The 17,209-nt window shown below is 42.9% G+C and overlaps 1 protein-coding gene across 2 annotated transcripts in view; it reads right to left on the reverse strand.

Annotated features, from left to right (window-relative positions):
* Positions 1–537: 537 nt before the first annotated feature.
* Positions 538–17,209, reverse strand: part of LOC140201864 (histone acetyltransferase KAT6A-like) — a 198,848-nt gene continuing 182,176 nt past the window's right edge. For both annotated transcript variants that reach the window (XM_072266610.1, XM_072266609.1), the window contains exons 16-17: positions 9,470–9,770; positions 538–5,661 (exon numbers count right to left, since the gene is read on the reverse strand). In XM_072266610.1, coding sequence (XP_072122711.1) covers positions 3,062–5,661; positions 9,470–9,770 — 2,901 coding nt within the window. In that variant the 3' untranslated portion in view covers positions 538–3,061. The remainder of the gene's footprint in view (positions 5,662–9,469; positions 9,771–17,209) is intronic.

Consider the following 17,209-nt stretch of genomic DNA (forward strand, 5'->3'; position numbering starts at 1 on the left):
AACAAGGCATTTTAACCCACAGAACTGCCACTCACTGGATATTTTTTGTACTATTCTTTGTAAATTCTAGAGCAGGGGTTTCCAACAGACCACTTGGTTATTGGTAGGGGTCTATAGCACAAAAAAGGTTGGGAACCCCTGTTCTAGAGTCTGTTGTGCATGAAAATCCCAGGAGATCAGCAGTTTCTGAGATACTAAAACCACCCTGTTTGGCACCAGTGATCTTTTCACAGTCAAAGTCACTTAGATCACATTTCTTCCCCATTCTGTTGGTTGGTGCAAACAGCAACTGAACTTCTTGACCATGTCTGCATGCGTTTATGCGTGTGCTGCTGCCACGTGATTGGCTGATTAGATATTTGAATTAACCAGCAGGTGTGCAGATGTATCTAATAAAGTGGTCACTGAGTGTATATCTGTAAACTTTTAATGAAAGAAAATTATTGCCGCCTGACACTGTTTCAAGAACACTTGATTTTCCAGTCGTACCTTTGGTGAAAATACTGTTGGGTCAGCTCAAAAGACAGACATCCAAAATGGCTCAACATAATTTATTTATGTTAAAATGTACAGAGGTCTTTGAAAGTACTTGCTAGAAAGAAAAATGATATTACATACAAGGGAGATGAAGAGGGAGTGTGGCCAGTGCTTGGCGTCTGAATACACAAGCCATGTTGTTCCCTCCTCTTAGCTTACAGTCACCATGTACAATTACAAAGGCTACAAAAATGAAAGCAATATAAACAGACATGAATATTCAGCTTTTTACATGCGGCTTGGAGGCTGGAGGAGGTCTATTCACACACACTATAAGTCTGGAGAATTTATTTTCTTAAAATAGCTTCAATATTCTACAACAAAGATAGAAAAACTCTAGAGATGGAATGAAATGTGAGTTGTTTAAAAGGCATCTGAGAATCACTACCAGTGAGCTTCAGTTAAGATTACCCAAGTTTAGCTGCTAAAAATACCTCTTAACAGAATTGAAAAATGACAAGTACCAATATTATGTAGGATAAATTCATTTTTAATATAGAAAAACATTTTCTATAATAATCCTAAAGTCAAAATGAGCCAGTTTAGCTTTCAAAAAAGGAAGCTGCCTGATCCAACAAAACCAAGAGCACCAGAAACAATGAAAAGGGGGAAAAAGAAAAACTCTTCTTTGTCTATCTTTAATATATCTGGTGCTCTGGGCTAAAACTGGTTTGTTTTTTTTTCTCTTTTCTTTTTTAAAAACATCTTCCCTTCTCCCTCCCACCCCACCCCAAATCAACAGTATTCCAACAAACACACTTGAAGGCCAGCCCAGAAGTGTGGAGTGGTTTTGATGGACATTAATTCCGACAATGGGACACACTATGAATAAAAGTAAGCCATCAAGTGACATTAGGTCACAGGACATACATGTGGCTTGTGCCAAATATGCATGTTTTCAAAACTCCTGCCCACCAACTGTGGAAACATTTTACGTCACATTCTCTTTACTTTAACGCATGAAGTTACTCTGACGGTGGGCAGAGAGAATGGTGTGATTGGTGAACGGACTGCGTGCTGTGGACCTGCAAAGTGCACCGATGACATCCGTCTTTGAGCTGGCGTGGATGGCCAGCCTCAATCCAACACCTCCTATTCCTCCCCTCCCCCTCCAGTATTGTACCACTTGATCTGACACGGGTTACCTGGTGGTAGGCATCAGAACAGAGAACCCGTTGCTTGTGATAACCTGACTGCACATCTCTCTGACAGTTCAGTACCATTCACTACGGCTCACCTCTTCTCCCTTCTCACGTTCAACGTGTCCTCCGCTAGATGACGATTTTCCTTTTCGATACCCACAGCTCTGGGATTTGGGGTGGCAGGGCTTATCTTCGTTCTGTACCTTCCCTCACTCTGTCATGTTGATGCATATACTCTTACAACCCATTCTCTGCTTCCACTGGGAAGAAACCCAAGGATTCCTGAACAGCGTCAAGTGGTAGCAAGCAAGAGACAAGATGCTCCTCTCCTTAGTTAAGTGACTCCTGAGCTAATCTTGCCACTTAGTGAGCTAATTGAAACTTGATTTGGAAGCAATTAAAATACATGTGATTATAAGGGGAGTGGGGCAAGTGAGGGGGAGGGTGAAAATATTAACTTAGCTTGCAAACATAGCAGTCTTTTGCATTTGATAAATACTCTTACAAGGGAACCAAATATACACAGTCTGACAAATCTGAATAGGCTTCTCATGATTGAGAAATTTATGTAAGAAAAATAAATTGGAAATTAAATGTTTTAAGCCTCAAATGTTTCAGGACCCTGGGCTGTCCTTCGAAAGTGCCAGAACAAATACTGTCAATTCTCATAAAAAAATAAAGGCGTACGAGTGAAATGGCTTGCAGTGACACAAGAAGCAATGTTTAAAACATAGTTATAACATACGTGAAAATGCTCTTGGGCCTGTTGCATGCTGCGCTAGAGTCAAACTCAATACCAACGGGGGAAAAGGGTGCCCTCAGCATTAAGGTCCGAAGTCCACAAGCGCACAAGCGATCCGGTTTCACCTACTGGCACGGGGTACAGTGAGATCAATAAATTACAGCCACACCTGCAACAATATCACCAAGGCAGAGTATGAGATAAGTGCCTCCTGCCCTGTGCCAAGTCAATGAATGGGGACCATGGATAGTCCTCACTCTGGGCTCACATATCTATGGACTCTATAAAAATGTGGACTGCACACACAAACTGAAAGATTAAAAAAATTAAAAATATAAAAAGCAGATAGTCTTTCATTTCTACAATTCATTAAGTAAGGCTTCTTTTAATTAAAAGATTTCTTGTGCATGGTTCCTTAAACCATTTTTTTTCTTTTATTGAATTCTGTTGCAGAATTTCTTTTCTCTTCCTTTTTTTTTCTCTCTTGGGGTTGGGAAATTAAGGCCAAGGTGCTCCGAACATGGCCCTAAGCAGTTCATGAAATTCCTATGTCTACAGCAACCGTTCTATTCGAAATTTCCATTATTTCGGCTGTCGTCAGTATAAACAGTGGCTCCTATGGCGCCTGCAGAATCTCCCCTCATCTTCTCATGTACGGGCTGTTCAGTGATTGCTTGGACATACCGGTGTTCATGTAACTGTGGTGAGAGGGGCCTGTGTACATTACGTTGCCATGGGAATTGGACTGCATGTGCTGCTGGCCATATGGCTGGCTCCCCATCATGCCCATTTGCATCTGCATAGGGTACTGGGCCGTCTGGTTCATGTAGGCCGCGTTGCCGTGGTAACTGCTGTTCATCATCGGCTGGCTCATGCGGTAGCTCCCCATGGGGTTCAGCGGGTTCATGTTCATGGAATTGACGTTGTAGGCAGGGGCGGGCATCAGGTTGACGCCCATGTTCATGCCCCGCTGCACCGTGATAGCGCGCTGGGCCAGCGCCGGTGTGTTGCGGCCGTAGATCTGTTGCTGGTGTGCGGCCGTGGCAGCTGGCAGGGGCGCCGACTTGGAGCGGTTGGAGAGGTGGCCCTTGGCGGGCATCTGGCCCTGCAGCCGCTGCGCGTGGGGGATGCCCAGGTTGGACGCCGGCATGTTGCACTGGAGGAGGGGCGAGGTCAGGTTCATGGACGGGGGCGTGGTCAGGTTGGGAGGCGGGGTCATGGTGGCCTGCGCCTGGGGCGCCGCGGCCAGGGCGTGGGGCGCGGGGGCAAGCTGGGCCAGACCCGGGTTCGACAGTGACACGCTGGTGGCATAGGAGGTGACGGCGGCCGAGTGGCTGTAAGGCATCGCATGATGGTCCATGATGGTGTTGGTGAGCTGCTGGAGCCGAGCCAGGCTGAAGTTGGCCGAAGGCTGCGGGTAACCGCCCGTGCCGAAGTCCCCCTGGCCCATCCTGTCATACAGGCTCATGGTGGTGGCGTTGGAGGACTCAGGGATCTCCATCAGGGCCATGGGGGGCGTGGTGAAGCTGTTGCTCATGCTGCACTGGGACAGCGGCTGCTGCTGCTGCTGGGGCTGGCCTTGGGCTTGGGGCTGGGGCTGGGGCTGGGGTTGCGGTTGGGGCTGGGGCTGGGGCTGGGGCGGCGGGGGCTGCGGCTGCTGCTGGTTGTTGCTGGGGGGCCTCTCGATGGCGCAACTCTGGGGCGACTTCAGGTTGCAGTTGGCCGGAGGGGCCACGGTGCTCTGTTGCATCATGCTGCAGCTGCTGTTCATGCTGGTCATCTGCTGGGTCACCACACAGCTGTTTTGTGTCAGACTGCCTGAGGAGGAGAGGCCGCTGTACGAGCAGCTAGTCTGGGAGGTGTTGTTCCCGCATATGCTGCCCCCCATGGTGGAGTCGTAGCTGCTGGGGTTCTCATAGTTTTCTGTGGTGCTCTCGATGCTGCCCAGGTCGCTGAAACCACTGTCGACCACCTGCTGCGAGTGGTCGGACACGGAAGGCACATCCATCATAGGGCTCGTCTCCATGTTCTGCATCGAGGGAGCCGAGAGGGAGCCCTGCTCGGGGCTTATCTGCGTGTAGCTGCTCTCCAGGGCCGGCATGCTCGGGCTGTTGACTGAGCGGACTGACTGGCTGGGGTGGGACTGCACTGAAGAGATGGGGCTGTTGTGCCCCGACTGTTGGCAGTCCTCCACCATGGTGATCTGCGGGCTTTCCTCAGCTTGGTTGTAACTCTGCAGGTTCTGGCAGGCTTCCAAGGTCTCGGCACAGTCCTGGTAGGCACCGTCCTGCTCGCTGTTGGTTTCCTGTGTCAAGGACTGCACAGCCTGCACTGTTTCTAGATCAAGTTCACTATGCGATATGTCCTCCTCTTCCTCCTCCTCCTCCTCTTCGTCCTCCTCCTCTTCTTCCTCCTCTTCCTTGAACTCTGGGATTAATGTCTCCTTATTGTCTGGATCATCAACACGATCTTCATCTGAGGGTGGCACAATCTCAGAGTCCAGCGACGTGTCATTTACTTGTTCCTCTTCAGAGTCCGCATCTATCACATTTTCACACTCGATATTTTTATCTGGTGAGGTTGTCTCTAAAAAACGTTCTTGGATTGGAGATTCCTCTTTCATGTTCTCTTTTGCACTTTCCTCTACTTTCTTGTCTTCAGGGTCCAAATGCCCTTCATCTTCATCGTCAGCATCATGGTCATCGTTCTGGTTGAGCTCTTCCTCCTCTTCCTCTTCCTGCTCGTGCTCTTCGTCAGTGTGCGCCTCTTGCTCCACAGATTCGGGTTTCTCGTCATTCTCGTGGTCAGCCTCCTGTTCCTCGACTTTGGGTGCTGGACTGTGAGAATCGTGGGGCGTCCTCTGCACGTCGCACGACACCTCTTCCTCCAGCTCCTCCTCATCCTCTTCTTCCTCCTCATCCTCCTTTTTGTATGCCAGGGGCAGATCTGCTACTTTCGGCTCCACAACCGAATTTCCCCGCTCCTCACCGCGGTTTGGACGGCCTTGTTTCAGAACACCACTGCCTGATGGGGTGCAAGCGTTTTCGAGTGCAGTATTGGATCGGGCAACCTTGAATCCCGGCTTACGGCCTGGCTTTTTCTTCCATTTGATTGTCCCCCGCTTCACACCTTTTGGCCATCCTCTCTTGCGCTTCAACACCACGGGTGGGGATTTGGGTAGGGAAGGCTCCTTGACTTTCCCTTCCCTTACAGAGACCAAGGATTCAAGTGCATTCTCTCCTGAAAAATGAAGGAAACAGGAATCAGAATTCAGATCTAGCCAGGCTGAAATGCAAGTGAAGCGGTAAATGATCTAAAACTGAGATAATCTTAATGGAATATTAATAACATTCCACTGTACTTCAACAGTTATACAGACTAGTCTCTCAAACAATCAATAACATCAATCATTTCCCCTGTGTATTGACAAAATGAGATTGCCCTTGCTAACACAGAAAATGCTGGAAAAATTCAGGAAATCAAGCAACAGCTGGGCCATGCCATTTTTCTCACAGCTGCCATCAGACAGAAGGTACAGAAGTCTGAAATCCAATGTAACCATGTTCAAGGACAGCTATTTACCCCTTCGACCATAAGATACTTGAACCAACCAGCACAATGTTAATCACTACCTCAGCATACAGCAAACTGTGACTACCTTGATAGCTTGCACTACAAAGGACTTTGTTTTATTTTTGTTCTAAACGTGTTCTTTCTGGGAAAAAGTGTGTACAGTTTATGCTTATGTTTTACATTTTGAAAATGCTGCTTATCTGATGCTATGCCTGTGATGTTGCTGCAAGATTTTCATTGCTCCTGTGCCCACATGTACTTGTGTATCTGACAATAACCCTTGACTTTGACTTTAAGCATGTGTGTAAAGAGAAGCAAAGTCAGGAACTCAGTGGAGGCTTGCACTAAAATGCCGAACTTATCGTTTGCAGTAAGGCAGGATGAAGGGAAAATAGGAAGGCAAGTAGTGCCTTAGAGGGCTCAAGCACCAGTGGCCACTTTATTAGGTACACCTGCTCGTTAATGCAAATATCTAATCAGCCAATCATGTGGCAGCAACTCAACACATAAAAGCAAGCAGACATGGTCAAGAGGTTCTGTTGTTGTTCAGACCAAACATCAGAATGGGGAAGATATGTGATCTAAGTGACTTTGACCATACAATGACAGGGTGGTTTGAGTATCTCAGAATCAGATGATCTCCTGGGATATTCATACACAAGCGTCTCTAAACTTTACAGAGGATGCTGCAAAAAAACGAAAACCATCCAGTGTGTGACAGTTCTGTGAGTGAAAATGCCTTGTCTATGAGAGGGGTCAGGAGAGAATAGCCAGTTTGGTTCAAACTGACAAGAAGGTGACAGTAACTCATGACGAGAGGAATTGATCGTGTGGATAGTCATAGGCTTTTTCCCAGGGCTGAAATGGTTAGCACGAGAGGGCACGGTTTTAAGGTGCTTTGAAGTAGCTACAGAGGAGATGTCGGGGTAAGTTTTTTTACGCAGAGAATATTGAGTGCATGGAATGGGCTGCCGGCGACGGTGATGGAGGTAGATACGACAGGGTCTTTTAAGAGACTCCTGGACATCTACATGGAGCTTAGAAAAATAGAGGGTGATGGGTAACCCTAGATAATTTCTAAGCTAAGGACATGTTCGGCACAGTTTTGTGGGCCGAAAAGCCCATAGGTTTTCTATGTTTCTAACTCCATTAACTATGCCTTACAACGTACAGAGAAGTGGATGGGCTACAACAGCAGTATCCAGAAGTAGAGAAGTGTACCTAATAAAGTGGGCACTGAGTGTAAATGGCTTGGACTCAAATATTAGTCAGCCCAGAAGAGTATTAAATTTCTTTCCTTGGAAGATATTTGTGAAACATACAGCTTTACATAAGCTGTAAAATGTACTTTTGCTCTTCCCCTCCCCACCAGTGCCCAGTGTAAGGCCCATAATCACTGGATTAAATTACAACTTCTCATTAAATTTTGACTTTTAGTTCAGTAGTTGGTCCATTATAACTACCTCACATATTCACTATCAGCTCACAAATCTGGAAAACTAAGTGGCATTTAAATGTCCTTTCCAGTTTGAAGTGCGTAAATATTATTCATAGGAATCTCATTGAGGGAAGATCTCATTGAAACCTATCGATTATTGAAAGGCCTAGGTAGAGTGGATGCAGAGACGATGTTTCCTTCAGTGGGGGTGTCAAGGACCAAGCGCACAGCATCAGAATAGAAGAATGTCCGTTTAGAACAGAAGTGAAGAGACAATTTTTTTTTTCAGCCAGAGGTTTGTGAATCTGTGGAATTCATTGCCATGGCTGTGGAGGCCATGCTATTGGGTATATTTAAAGCAAAGGTTGATATGTTCTCGATTGGTAAGGGTGTCAAAGGTTACAGGGAAAATGAAAGAGAATGTGGTTGAGAAGGACAATAAATCAACCTTGATGCACAGCAGACTCGATAGGCTTAATTTTGCTCCTATGTCTTATGGAAATAAAGCCATGAAGATCCAGAGATTATGTAAATAACTTCAGACTTTACAGATGGTGTTAACATCAAACTACCATAAGCAATTATTAAACTACCTTAGGTTAACATTAACCTAAGAGTAGATAATAAGAACTTCAACAAAAGATGATGGTCTTGCTCTTAGTAAGAGCAGGAATATGATTTTAAACAAGGTGGGACAGCTGAAACCTGACTGGTTGAGGACTGAGACTAACCAATCAGGAGGTTCAGACGATGGGAGTTGAGTATATATGCCACTGCATTAGACGTGCCTCACCATCATCTCTGATTAAGATAGCAGAGTCTGTCATTGAAATGCCAGTTAAAATCAACAACTGGGCCCGGCTGGAAGCCCAAGAAGAGTTTATGCGTTATATATGTTGGGAAAGCACTAGATCCTTTTTTATTAAACTACCATGTCCAAAGAAAGGTTACCACAAATCTCCTGTAGCCCATATGGTGTGCCTTGTACTGCAGCACAATTCTAGTCTGCATGACCTTGGCCTTCTTTAAATGATGTTTAGTGTGATGCTTCTTAACCTGTCTTGATTCAATGCTACCAAGTCACAGTGAAGTGAAAGGGGCCAATACTCTGTCTCCTGCTTACTTCAGTTTAAGTAATTGTAAATAAGTGAAGAATGTTCAGCACCTATGCTCTTGTTATGATACATTGTATAGACTTAGACCCCAATGATCTTTACCTAACACAATCTCTATAAATATCCTCTGATCACACTGGTGATGGTTTATTTCAAACGCCCACATACAGAGTGCTACCTTGTATACGCTACACATTCAGGTGATCAATGATGTGCATAATATAGGTGCATTACAACCAATCCTGGGTAGTACTTTCAATGTACATTGATGATATTTTGTGTACTGAGAAACTTTCCTGCTGCTTCTTGCCTGCTGAATTTCAGAAGCACAACAACGTTTCTGGCATGATGACAAGTGTGGGAACAGAGTTCCTGAGCAATCTTGTGACTTAAGCTAATGAGAACACTTCACTCAAGTCTGACCTTCTTACCAACCTTTTAGATACCAATACTTTTGACTAACCAGTACCTTTTTTTTTACACAGAGATCAAACAATTTCCTCTTTCCAGGTCCCACCTTGATCTATAATCCTTGATTTCTTTCTTGTCCAAAAAATCCATCCATCCCAATAACTGAATAAATTAATCCAGACTATTAATTCCATCTTGCTCCTAATATCTTTTTACATCCATTATCACAAAATTTCTCTTTTACGGCATTTGTACTGACTGAGCTATCTTTTCCTTTCCAAGGAATATGCTTAGTTCACTTCAAATTTGGTCATCCTCAAACGTCTTCCATTCCTGTGTTAATAGTTTACCTTGCAGTCAGCTTTTCCAATCTACTAGTTTTGAATCTTTCTTGAGATCAATTCTTCCTCATTTCAGAATCTTCATTTTTGATATTTTTGATCTCTTCCCACAATAATTTAAAAGGTAATTCAAATGTTGTCAGTGAAATGATAATGCAGTGGTCAAATACCTTGAACCTCACTGGCATCATCTTCTTCTTCTGCAGTCTTTCTCTTGGAGGAAGTGCGTTTTCGGATTCCATCACCCGGTTCCAAGCTCCTGAAGATACGACCACCCCGATGCTCCTTGTCGTTCCTCTCATCCTCTTCCAACTCGAAGGTTGGTTCCAGGTGTGGCATTGGCGGCTCTGTGTCGGAATCATCAAATGGTTCATCCAGCACCTCGGTCGTCTCAGAGATGGTCTCTGTAACGACACTGCTGTTGTGCTGTTTGCGCTTCCGCCCACGTTTCTTCCGGTGAATTACCACTCGCTAGAGAGAGAGAAACAGATTGTTCAATGGGTGACATCAATTAAGTTATGATTTAAAAACATCACTACCTACTGGAACATGTGTGATTGCAAGGTAAATTATGTCTGAATTTTTAAACCAAATCTTAGGTGGAAAATACTGGAAACACCCAGCAGGTCAGGAAGCATCTTTGAGAAGACAACAGGAATTACTGTTGATGACCACTCAGCAGAACATTCTGAAAAACGTGAAGTGTTAATACCGTCTCTAACACATTTGATTTTGGTGTTTCCTGCAAGTTCTTATTTCTACCACTTGCAATATTTTGTTTCCCGATTACACAAGAACTCAGAAACGTGAAAAACAATCAAACATGTTGCATCATGACTGTGTCGTACTTCAAGATTAAGGCCGAATTTCAACTTAGAGTCACCTTTCAGCGCCGTCCCCACATCGCTCTCGAATGAACTCAACAGATAAGCTTCTAAGGACCTTTGGGGTAGATAATTCCAAAGATCCTCCACCTTAAGAGTGAAGCAATTCTCATCTAATTCCTAAATAGTTCGTCTCTTAGTCAAAGGACCCGGCTGGTGGTGTAGTGGCTTTCCATCCGTGCTGGGTTACGAGCTGGCGATCTCTTTGGAAAACTAACCCGGCAGAAGGCAATGGCAAACCACTGCTGTAACTTGTGTCTTAAATGGCTCCCCACTACGTCAGAGAGGCGTGGAGGGAAATCATCCACTAACCGGAGAAACTCCGGATGCGACGTACCTTTCCTTTTCCTTAGTCAAAGACTGTAGCCCCTCATATTAGAACAACAAATTCCCTACATCCAACCTGTTAGCTCTGTAAGAACATTGCAATTTTGAAGAGATATCCCATGAACTCGAGATTTCTGTATTAAGTTTACTTAATCTCCCCTCACAGTGTAAAGCTACAATCGCTGGCACTAGGCTAGCGAGTCTTTGCTATATTCCTGCAATAGCAATTACTTCCTTTCTTAGGCAAGGAGACCAAGCTATACACTGTCCTCTAAGTACCTATCCAATTGTGATAAAGCATTCTTAATCCTGTATGTTTTAATAATGAAAACAAATACACTATTTGCCCAATCAATAATCTGCTGCAACTCTAAGTTGGCTTCTGCTGACCTATCTACAAGAATGCCTAAGGCCCCACTGGATATGCTACACAGTCCCGAGCCTCTTAGAAAATACACTGTCTATTTTGTGCACAAAATGAAGGACTCTACATTTTACCATATTACATTCCATCTACACTGCTCTCACCTACCTACTCTCATGGTTCAATTCCCCCTGAATGCTATGTTTCTCTCCTACCTGCTCTCTTGGTCCATATCCTCTTGAAGCCTACATTTCTCACCTAAATGCTTCACTCGGTCCATATCCCCTTGAAGCCTGCATACATTCTCCTCCAGACACTCAAACCCACCTACCTTCAGTATTACCAGAAACATTTAGTTCCCTCAGCCAAATTGTTAATACAGAAAGTGAATAGCTGTGGTCGGTTAACTGCAATATCTCACTAGTCACAGCCCACTAATCTGTGAAGGCTTTATTTACATTCTTTGCTTTCTGTCCAACAACTAATTCTCAATCACTGCAAATACATTATCCTCACTTCCTGCACATCGAGCTGTCCTTCACTTATTGTGTTAGTTACCTCTTTAAAAATTTCACAATAATAGTCACAGATAAGTCTCATAAATGTATGCTGATGTGTTTATTTTTTGTACCATTTTACACCAGTTTATGTTATTCTAAGTGCTACAGATGAACCTTTACCTACCTCTCCCAACTTTACACCTCACCATGGAACTTCTGGTTAAATGACTTCTAAAGCAGGGAAGGGAAAAACTTCCAAAAGTACAAACTGTAAATTCTCCCTTCTCTGCTATAATGGTGCCGAATAGTACAATACCCGACATAAACCAACTCACAACTTCAGGTGAAACACAGCAGTGCCCATGCTGTTTATAACCAGCAAAATCAAAATTATTTTACCAGCTTGTGACAGTGGAGTAAGGTGAACAAAGGATTAAATTTCTTTTCATCCAATAAACTCACTCAGCACCAAAATGTGGCAAACACTGCCACCTAGTGTCATTCAAAAATATGAAAAAACTTCTGATAATTCTTTTCATTCGGTAACAAAGATGATTCTCCATGACCTTACAAGCTAGGTAGCTGGTATTTCTTTGATGTTTCACATTCTTACGTTCGCAGAGGTCCCAAATGACAACAAGGAGGAAGTGAAGAGGATGTTTCCTCTTATGGGGGTCACTATTCAAAATCAGAGGGTCACCTTATTACCTAGAACTATACAGCACAGGATGCCTGTGCCAAGCATGATGAAAAATTAACTTCAGTTTCTACCTGCACATGATCCATTCCCCATATATTCATATGCCTATCTAAAAACCTCTATAATTTCTGCTTCCATTGCTATCCCTCGCAGTGACCTCCAGACACCCACCACTCTGTGTACATAAAAATGATCCCACATATCTCCTTTAAATTTTACTTGTCTTAAAGGTTCCCAACTTTCTTTATGCCATGAACCAATACCATTAAGCAAGGGGTCTGTGGGCCCCAGGTCGCAAACCCCTGCCTTAAAGATATTTCTCCCTGGGATAAAGATAAGATGAAATTTCTTTGCTCAGAGGGCTGGGAATCTTTGGAAAGCTCTTGTTGAAAGGCCAATGTATATAGAACCTTTCAATTTTTTTAAGGCAGACCAAGATTTATCCGTTTTTGTTTATTCATGGTTTATCGGTGATTCTATTATATTTCTTTACTGTAATTTTCCCTGTATACAGTGCCTATAAAAGTTTTCACCCTCCCTTCGAAGTTTTCATGTTTTATTGTTTTACATTTAATTTGACTTTTTTGACACTGATCAACAGAAAAAGACTCATGTCAAAGTGAAAACATATTTTTAAAAAGTGATCCAAATTACTTACACAAAACACAAAATAATTGCTTATGTATTCGCTCCCCATTAATATGACACACCAAATCATCACTGGTGCAGCCAATTAGTTTTAGAAGTCACATAATTAGTTAAATGAAGATCTGTTTTTGGAGAACTGTGTGCAATCAAAGTGCTTCAATTGACTGTAGTAAAAATACACCTGTGTCTGGAAGGTCCAGCTGCTGGTGAGTCAGTAGCCTGGCAAAAACTACACAATGAAGACAAAAGACCACTCCAACTGAAAAGGTCATTGAAAAGCACAAGTCAGGAGATGGATACAAGAAAATTTCCAAGTCACTGAATATCTGTTGGAGTGCAGTTAAGTCAATCATCAAGAAATGGAAAGAATATAGCACAACCATAAATCTGCCTAGAGCAGGCCATCCTCAAAAACTGAGTGACCGTGCAAGAAGGGAACTAGTGAGGGAGGCCACCAAGAGACCTGTGATAACTCTGGAGGAGTTACAAGCTTCAGTGATTGAGATGGGAGGGACTGGGTATACAACAACTGTTGCCCTGGTGCTTCACCAGTCACAGCTTTATTGGAGAATGGCAAAGAGAAAGCCACTGTTGGAAAAAACTCACATGAAATCTCAGCTAGAGGTGCCAGAAGGCATGTGGGAGACTTTGAAGTCAGCTGGAAGAAGGCTCTATGGTCTGATGAAACCAAAATGGAGTCTTTTAGCAATCAGACTAAATGCTATGTTTGGCTGCATCATGCTGTGGGGATGCTTCACTGCAGCAGGCCCTGGAAGGCTTGTGAAGGTAGAGGGTAAAAAGAATGCAGCAAAATACAGGGAAATTCTGGAGGAAAACCTGATGCTGTCTGCAAGAGAACTGCAACTTGCAAAAAGATCTGCTTCCCAGCAAGACAATGACCCCCAAGCATAAAGCCAAACCTTCACAGGAATGGCTTAAGAAACAACAAAGTTAATGTCCCGGAGTGGCCAACTCAGAGTCCAGACCTCAATCCTGTTGAGAATTTGTGGCTGGACTTGAGAAGGGCTGTTCAGTCACAATACCCATGCAACCTGACAGAGCTTGAGCAGTTTTGTAAAGAAGAATGGGGAAAAATTGCAGTGTCCAGGTGTACAAAGCTGTTGCAGGCCTATCCACACAGATTTAAGTTTGTAATTGCTGCCAAAACTATATCTACTAAGTACTAACATGAAGAGAGTGAAAAATTATGCAATCAATTATTTTCTGTTTGACATTTGTAATTAATTTAGACCACTTGATAAAAATGTTTTCGCTTTGACACGAGAGAGTCTTTTGCTGTTGATTAATGTCAAAAAAATCCAAATTAAATCCACTGTAATTCAGTGTTGTAAAACAATGAACATGAAAATTTCCAAGGGGTTGATTAGTTTTTATAAGCCTTGTATGCCTGCAAGAAAATGAATCTGAATCTTGGGTATGGTAACAAATAATAAAATTTACTTTGAACTTTGAAATCCACAGAGGGTGGTGAGTTATCTGCCAGAAAAACTGGCTGAGATAGCTACAATAATATCATTCCAGAAGCACTGGGATGAGTACATGGAGGGGCAGGGCTTAGAAAGATATGGGTTGAACACAGGAAATTGGGATTAGCTGGGTGGGCACTCAGTGAACAAAGGGGCTGTATGTCTGCTATAGAGCCATGCTCTATAACTCTTTAAGATAGGTTCTTGACAAGCAGAGGGGTTAAAAGTTCACTGGAAAAGACAGTAATCTGTAATTTAGATTACAATCATGACCTCATTAGATGGTGAAGTAAATTCAAGAGATTGAGTTGCTTCTTCCTGCACCTGTTCCAATAAATTCAGAAATTTTGACTGGATGGTGTAGAGGATACCTTTTTAATTCTCCTTATCACAAAATGTTTGCAATTTGGAAGAGGGCCACTTGGCCCATTGAGCCTGTAATATTTCTATGCAAAAGCAGTCCAACAAGTTTTACTCCCCATCTCATCTGCACAGCTCTAAAAATTATTTCTGTTCAGATAATTATCCAGCTCTCTTTGGAATGTAATAATTCAATCTGCCTCCACTATTCACCCTGGTAATGTAGTCCAGAACCAAATGGCTCACTTATATATAAAAGACATTTTCTTTATTTTTGTCACAGAAAACTATTTATGAATTAACCCATTAACCTGCTGTAATTCCATCAGGTATCAATAATGTACAATTCACTATCATGAAAGGCTAATACTAAAGATGTCAAAAGACCAGAAGAAGCTGCAGAAGATCGTGAACACGGCGCAGCACATCACACAAATCAATCTTCCGTCCTTGGACTCACTTTACACTGCACGCTGTCGGAGTAGTGCTGCCAGAATAATCAAGGACATGACCCACCCAGCCAACACACTTTTCGTCCCTCTTCCCTCCGGGAGAAGGCTCAGGAGCTTGAAGACTCGTACGGCCAGATTTGGGAACAGCTTCTTTCCAACTGTGATAAGACTGCTGAACGGATCCTGACCCGGATCTGGGCCGTACCCTCCAAATATCCGGACCTGCCTCTCGGTTTTTTTTTTGCACTACCTTACTTTCCCTTTTCTATTTTCTATTTATGATTTATAATTTAATTTTTTTATATTTACTAATTTTAACTATTTTTAATATTTAATATTTGTAATCCAGGGAGTGTGAAGCGCCGAATCAAATATCGTTGTGATGAATGTACGTTCTAGTATCAATTGTTTGGCGACAATAAAGTATAAAGTATAATTCGAGTGGCATATATGAGGTGGATGATGACAACCTTTTATCCAGGGTGGGGGTATCTGAAACTAGAGGACATAATAGGGGAAAGATTTATAGGACACCTGAGGGACAACATTTTCCACACAGAGGATGGTGTAGAAAGAGTTGTCAAGAGGAAGTGGTAGAGGCAGGCACCATTACAATGTTTAGAATATATTTGTATAGAAAAGCCTCAGAGGGATATGGGCCAAATGAGACTATTTCAGCTATGCAACTTGGTTGGCATGGTCAAGTTGGCTGCCAAGGCTGGTATCCCTACGAACATCTCTGAAAGTGATATCTCTGAAATTGTAAATTTTTTTCTTGTATTTTCCTTGTAGTCTAACTTTCCTCGGCTTTCTTGCAGTTTTATATAATCACCTACACACTATACATGTAATTATTCAGTGAATTTTCTAGTAATTGCAGTATAGTTGCTTCTGCATTTTTCTAAAAGCTTCTCAGTTTTTCTGCAGTAGGGGTCACAACATTTGAACCTGACTATTTTATATGTTAATTGTTATCACTGGAATTTTCTGATCTCTAGTCTGAGCATGAGATGACCATGACTTTCTTTTCTTTGTTCTCTTGGCTCTTCCTTTTGTTCTCGTAACACTTAATGAAATGGCCAAAAGCAACAGGTTTTATGCCTCATTCTTGACTTCTGAGCCTCTGGATCACAAAAAAAACCACCAGGATTCAACATTGGGATTGGATGAAATAACTAAAGCTGTAAATTTAAGACAGGAGAAGTAATGGGTGATGCTGATGTCTGTGTTGTACTTCGGTAGGACCAACCAGGGTAGGTAGTACACAGTGAATGTTAGGACACTGAGGAGTGTTGTAGAACAAAGGAATCTGGGGATACAGGCCCCTTAGTCACTGAACGTGGTATCACTGGTAGAGAGGATCATAAAGAAAGCTTTTGACACATTGGCCTGTATCAATCAAAGTACTGAATACAGGAGATGGGATGTTACGTTGAAGTTGTATCGGTGAGGTTTGGGTATGCACTTTGGTCATCTGCCTACAGAAAAGACGTAAATACGGTTGAAAGAACACAGAGAAAATTTACAAGGATGTTGCCAGGGCTGGAGAACCTGAGTTATAAGGAAAGATTGAACAGCTTAGGACGTCATTCCTCGGAACATAGATTAAGGGGAGATTTGATAAAGATTTTCAAAATTATGATGGGGTACAGGTAGAGTAAATTCAAGCAGGCTTTTTCCACTGAGGTTGGGTGGGACTACAACTAGTGGTCATGAGTTAAGGGTGAAAGGTGAGAAATTTAAGGGGAATATAAAGGGAACCTTCTTCACTCAGAGTGTCATGAGTGTGTGGAATGAGTGGTCAGCACAAGTGGTGTATGTGATCTCGATTTCAACATTTAAGAGAAGCTTAAATAGGTACATGGATGGTAGAGGTATGGAGAGCTATGGTCTGGCTGCAGGTCGATGGGACTAGGCAGTTTAAATGGTTCAGCAGGGACTAGATGGACTGAAGAGCCTCCTCTTGTGCTGTGTTGTCTATGACTCCATGTAAGATATTTATGAAAGTGTTAAACCAAGTGTTTAACAGTATGGCTGTTAAATATCGGCACTCATGAGACCATCTGGATTGGCATTTAACTAGTTTGGCATGATCTCTTTGCAAATTATTTGCTGTATTTAATGTGCAGAAACTGTAATCAGGTTTCACTTTTTGTGAAGACAAAGGCTTATTACTAGTGACGTATCT

The sequence above is a fragment of the Mobula birostris genome, chromosome 8 (genome assembly GCF_030028105.1).
Source record: "Mobula birostris isolate sMobBir1 chromosome 8, sMobBir1.hap1, whole genome shotgun sequence".
NCBI lineage: Eukaryota > Metazoa > Chordata > Chondrichthyes > Myliobatiformes > Myliobatidae > Mobula > Mobula birostris.